General features: G+C 55.3%; 1 protein-coding gene and 1 non-coding gene across 2 annotated transcripts; both read left to right on the top strand.

Annotated features, from left to right (window-relative positions):
• The first annotated feature begins 3931 nt into the window (after positions 1 to 3931).
• On the top strand, positions 3932 to 4943 carry LOC117838714 (F-box protein At3g07870). The gene has a single exon (XR_011897078.1). It is a non-coding gene; the product is annotated as an F-box protein At3g07870 (transcript).
• A 24-nt stretch (positions 4944 to 4967) lies between these two features.
• LOC140220101 (uncharacterized) lies at positions 4968 to 5318 on the top strand. The gene has a single exon (XM_072290779.1). It carries the CDS (start codon positions 4968 to 4970, stop codon positions 5316 to 5318), a length of 351 nt encoding a protein of 116 aa, XP_072146880.1.
• Positions 5319 to 6000: the final 682 nt, after the last annotated feature.

The raw sequence follows: 6000 nt of genomic DNA, 5'->3' as shown, positions 1-6000 counted from the left end.
CTTGCCTTAATTAAGGTCCTATGTCTCGCGAGCGACAGGCAATCACTCAACTTCTACCGTTCTTAATTAAGCATGGCATTTCTATCGACCTACACATACTATTATTTTAAACCTAGGAGTCCTAGGGATCATGGAACTAAGATTTCATTCAACTCCTAGTAACTTAATGCAAAAAAGTAAGTACGTATTTAAGATAATTGCATAGTTTTGAAATTAGGGGTTATGCTCCAGGGCTTGCCTTCCAAATGGTAGAGTTAGAGTCAACTAGGCCTCGGGCCCTTCCGACCTTGGGCTAGGTCTTCGGGCTTCTGCTGTTGATCCTATCTTCTTGTTCACCCACGATCTGGTATACCACGTCCTCAGCTACGGAATCCACATGTATGCCATGATGCAATGCAAGTGAGTGAATAAATTGTAAACACGACAAAGCAATTTCAAGTTTTGTGCAACAACTCAATCATACAACAATTAAAGACCATGGAAGAGCATACTAGTGTAACATTATCTACACAAGGAAACATGGTTGGTGTTACTAGAGTTTTCATCTGTGACATGCCATTATCAAACTAAGCCAATATTATTTTAGTAACTTTGGTTGCAACATGGCATGAATACCATGTCCTGAAGAAGTGATTAAGCATGTCATGATGGCAACAGATCTAGGTAAAACATGTTTGTGAGTGAACTATAGCAATAACATACCAGATGCCAAATAAATGACACATACAAGCAACCATAAAGATTCTATTAGCAAATTTTTCAGGGATGATCGTGCTACTCATGAAGAGCATAAATACTCATTTGTGGGCCTAGAAATCCTAGTAGCAATTATCTTTAATAAATAAACTAGCTTTCAACATGAATAAATGTTCAGGAAGCATCTGTTGGTCTATGAACATGAATGATTTACAGGAGCTTTCTCCCTACACAATAAATCTACTACAAAAATTTAAGATGGATTTGGTTACTACAGAATTTACTAAAAATCAAACATGGTTACACTGCAGATATGAAGAATGATTTATAACTAGAGTTCTATCATCAGTTTAGTGCTACAAACTTTATAAAATAGCTTTCAACACTATCATATACTACTATGAATTTATCAGGATTTTGTGAGCACAAGAACTATTTATTCCACAATAAGGAGATTGAACAACATGCATTTTGATAAGCAACGGAAACATCTATTTCACAAGAACAAGTATTTTTACTAGGTAGATAAGAGCATCAGGAACCTAACAAAATTTATTTTGCATTTTATTATTTTCCTATGATTTTATACGGATTTTCAAAGTTTCAACCATTTCAACAAAAATTAAACCCGAAAAAGGAAAAACGCCTTTGCGAGAGATCCCTCTGAAATAACTTTTTCCAACAGATCCACCCTTCCTTTTACGAACCAGTCCCTGAATCTTTCACTTAAGCCCCTTAACAAACTTCCACCTCACACTTACCTAGAACTTTTACTCGTAACCTCCTGGACTTTCTATTCTTTCGCAACTCGACCCTCGGCCTTCTTCTACCTCGAGACAGAGCCCAGTGCAAGGCGGCAGCGCCCCTCCCCGGTGACTAGCCTGCGAGCCTCCCTACATCTAGGTGCACCCGCTCCCCTAGTTTTTGACTCAAAACTCAAACCCTAGCTCTACTTTGTTGGGGGGGGGCAAGCTCGCGAATGAGTGCGGCAACTGGCCTAAGGAGGTGAATAGGCGAGAGCTTCATGGTCAGGGGCTCACTGAGGTTCAGTTTTGGTGGTTTGTGGGAGTAGAGGAGGTCGGGAAGTGAGAGTTCGACGGTGGGGTGGAGCTCGGGTGGGTGGCGGCAATGGTTGCATTGGAGCTTTAGTTCCCAGTGATTTGGGCCATGGCGGCAAGCAAGAGGTGGTGGGGATGGAGCTGGGGAGGTGTAGGAGTGGTGGGCGGTGGGGATTTGAGAATGGCGGAGGTTGGTGGGCGAATTTGGCCGGCAGACAGGGGTGGTTTGCTCGGCTCGGTTTGCTTGGGTCCTTGGCCATGGGGTCGAAGTGAGAGGAAGAGGAAGGTGAGACCGGCTGGGTGGAAAGGAGATAACACCGAGGTGCGATTGTCGGTCTTCGGTAAGGCTCTGGCAACCAATGCGTCAGGCGCGACAGGGGCGGCACAGGTGCGACAGGGTGAGGCTAGGCGCGGCAAAGGCGAGCGCCGGCGTGGCAAAGGTGTCAGCGGCATGGGCGCGGTGGAGTTGTTGGCGACGGGACGACGGTTGTATGGGCATGCGCGGGTTGATGGAGCTTGCTGCAGGTTGACCACGCAGAGCCGCGCGGGGTATGACGCAGGCGGCGGCGTGCTCCTACCCTGCTGTGTCTCCCACGACAGGGAATTAGAGGGATGGGAGGAGGGAGGAAGAAGGAGAGAGTGGCAAGTGGACCCGCGATTTTTTTCTTGAAAGATCTTTACTCCTCCAAAAGAGGAAGCTACTACTGATAAAAAAAATCCTCCAAAAATACCCATTGGAACAATAAAATCACAAATAACACAAAGGAGCTTGAACCCACTCCAAAGCTAAAACAGATTGTCCAGAATTTGAGAAGTAAAACAGTTAAAATTGAAACTTTGCTGCATTTTTATCACTAGCAAACATCACCCAAAAATTAGGAAAAATTCTATGAATTCATCATTTCATACCTAGTATTTGAAGAACTTAACAGAAGATACAGTTGTACTGCAAAAAACTTGAGTTGCTTTACAAAGTTGACTTTAAACGATAACTACAAATAAAAGGTTTTAACCAAAACAGTGCCATGATGCTCATATTTGACGGTGATCAAGTTTAGTTACGATTTCAACACCCGGGATGTTACACTCCTTGGCACCCGCGCACGGCCATCCGTCGCTGTGGCCGCGCGCCTCCGTCTCCACACCCGCACATAGCCGCCGGCGCCCTGGCGCACCATCCGCCATCTCCAGTCGCGGCCACTGTCGCCGCAGCATCCCCCGCCCAGATCTGCCGGGGTCTCATCCGTGGCCAGCTCCTCGGGCCGCCGCTCAGCTTGGTTGGCGCGCTCCTGCTGCGCGCCTCCTCCAGCCCGAGGCCTACCGGATTCGACCGTGGGGGCACCGGAGGCCCGCACAGCCCGCCGGAGCCGGCCGCCGCCGCCACCGCACGGGCCGCTCACGGCCTCCGCGCAACCCAGGCCGCTCGCGAGGCGCGCTAACCCTAAGCCAGTCGGCCCCCGCAAGGCGAGCCGCGGCCCAGCACTGGCCCGCCACCAGCGAGGAGCGCCGCGGCCCCGCGCTGCCCGTCCACGCGAGGCAAGCCGCAGCCCCACGCCGCTTGCGAGGGGAGTCGCGTCCTGCGCCGCTCACCTCCACCTGGACCCTGCCGCCGCATGGTCCGCAGAGCCGGCTCCATGACGGACCGCGGCAAGCCAGCCATGGCATCGGCGGCCGCGACGTCCACGTGGAACGCCGCAGGCGGCAAGGGCCCCGCCGCCTCGCACAGCCACCGGATCCGAGGCCCGATGAGCTCCAGCACCGCGGGACGCCGCCCACGCCGGTGAGCCACCGCCGGTGGCTTTGGCGGCCGCGCCCGCCCAGATCAGCCGGAGTGGAGGAGAATGGCCCCACCGCTGCCCTCATCGAGAACCGCACAGGCTTCCTGCGGCCCTCTCTGGCAGCGGTGCGGCGGGAGAAGGCGCCGGCGGAGGTGCGGCGGCTCGCGTTTCAGGGCCGCCCGAGTCGCTCACGCGGGGACGACACGGGGGGCCAAAGTCTTTACTAATTCTTGTTGCATTTTAGCACTCTGTTAGAGCCCAAAAGAAAAAAGTGGATTGGAATTTGGGCAACCCGGATATAAATATAGAGCCAAAAAGCTTATTGTTTATTTCAGAGCCCCACGTCGAATTCGTCTTTGTGTCCTCGATCGTCGATCGATCGGCTCCTTTGGCCCTGTGATGGCGATGGCGACAGCGACGGGGCAGCGAGCAACCAAGAAGAGGAAGGCGGCCGAGCCCGCGCCGTGTGGCGTCACGCTGCCCGACCACCTCGTCGCGGAGGTGCTCGTGTGCCTGCCGGCGACGTCTCTCGCGAGGCTCCGCTGCGCTTGCCGCTCCTGGGACGCCGAGATCTCGTCGCGTGCCTTCCAGGAGAGGCACCACGCTCTCGCCGCCGCCAAGCTCGCCTTGCTCCAGCCTCCAGTCGGCACCTGCGCACATTGCCTACTTGCAAGTAATTACAAGCGGGAGCCGGCGGCCTGCGGAGATGATCATCAATTGCAATGACTGCCCGAGTGTCATCGGCTCCAAGACCTGCTTCGGCCTCGTCCTCGTCGAGACGCCGTGCGACGCGGCCTACTACGTTTGCAACCACACCACAGGTGACATCCTGCATCTCCCGCCGTCACACCAAAAGGGTTGCACTGCTGGCATCGGCTTCCACGCGTCGGCTCGAGAGTTTAAGGTGGTGAAGGTGCGCATCTAGTCGGGCAAACTGCACGCCAGGCTGCTCACCGTCGGCGACGCCCAAGGCTGGAAGGCGCCGGCGGCCGCCCATTCGCTGCAGGTCGACATCATCGACGACGACATCATCGACCCATATGCTTAGCCGGTGTTCGCGGACGGGCGCATTCACTGGATTTTCAGGACACGGTACCTTTTCAAGCCCCACGGCATACTCTCTTTCTCGCTCGCCGACGAGACCTTCCGGCGTGTCGCTCAGCCGTCTTTCTCGACGGCCGACCTCGTCCCGTACTACTTCAACGGGGACCAACAGCACGAGATCCAGCTCTGGTGGAACCGTGGCGTGAGCTCGGAGAGCGGCGAGGAAGTGGCCGTACCGGTTGGGAAAACGCTGGCAGAGCTCGACGGACGCTTGTGCATGATGCGCGACGTCCGCCACCACAGCGACGTGGGCGGCTTGCTGTTCGAGGTCCCTTGCCGCCTTAGGGTGAGTCAGCGGCTCGGGTAGATCTGGAAGTTGGAGGACTACGAGATGGGGATCAGCTGGTCGCTGGACTACCGCATCGACCGGACGCCGGGGCGCATGGCCGAGCGGCTGACGACGCCGTGGCTCGTCGTCCTGCTCAGGTACCTCGACGGTGACGAGGGCTCCCAGTCCCAGGGAGGCAATAAGAGGAGGCTCCTCCTCGCCACCACGGCGCGGGAGGCCCATGTCTACGACCCGGACTCCGGCACTCTCCGGACGGTGGCCTCCATCGCCGGGGGCGGCGACTCGCCAAACGATTCTCTGCGCCTCGTGCTTTACCAGGAGAGCCTTGTCCGGTTTACTGGCATGAAACAAGGCAAGGGTGAGATCGAGTTTGTGAAGCTTGAGTATAATTAGTAGAATGCCCGTGCGTTTCAAGTGTATCCGTGATTGATGTCTTGTTTTGCCCTTTGATAGCACTTCACCTTCTTCTTCTTCTTCTTCTTCTCAAGAACTCGTGCTCCAAAAACGTGATGTTCCTTGCCAACTGAATCTTCTTGTTTGGTGTGACGGCGATGTTACCTGTGGGTGAGAACGCGCCGGCGCGGCGATCCATCGACGCCATGTCCTGTCCACATGCTGCTCGCGGCGGCAATGCCAGCCGGAGCTGCTCTAGGAGCGTAGATCGAAGGATCCTGATGTGCGCGCGGCGGTAGGACGGGGTTCTATCACCGCAGAGACGCTCAGCAGTCGGCGACGGCGGCGGGAAGCCTGTGATCGCGGCGACGACGGGGAGCTGGTGGTCGCGGCTTCGTTACCGACCAGGGGTGTGGTCGGTATTTCATCTACCGTCCCCCCTGGAGATCACGGAGGCCGTCAGATCGAGAACGAGCGGCAGGATCGAAGCTGGCGGAGGCTAGCGGGAGTCGCATGGGCCGATAGGCGGAATCAGCTCGGCCCAGATTACTACCGAGGCCTACCAAGCCCGCAGCACCAGACCCGCCGCCGCCCTCTTTCTTCTCTCCTCCGGTCGGTTGCCCCGCGAACTGGCCGCACCGCCCCCCGACCGCCTGCCGCGCCGCACCGCCTCGCGAGCGTC

This window comes from Setaria viridis, chromosome 9 (genome assembly GCF_005286985.2).
Source record: "Setaria viridis chromosome 9, Setaria_viridis_v4.0, whole genome shotgun sequence".
In the NCBI taxonomy this organism is placed as follows: domain Eukaryota; kingdom Viridiplantae; phylum Streptophyta; class Magnoliopsida; order Poales; family Poaceae; genus Setaria; species Setaria viridis.
This window is presented reverse-complemented; position numbering and strand designations above follow the sequence as displayed.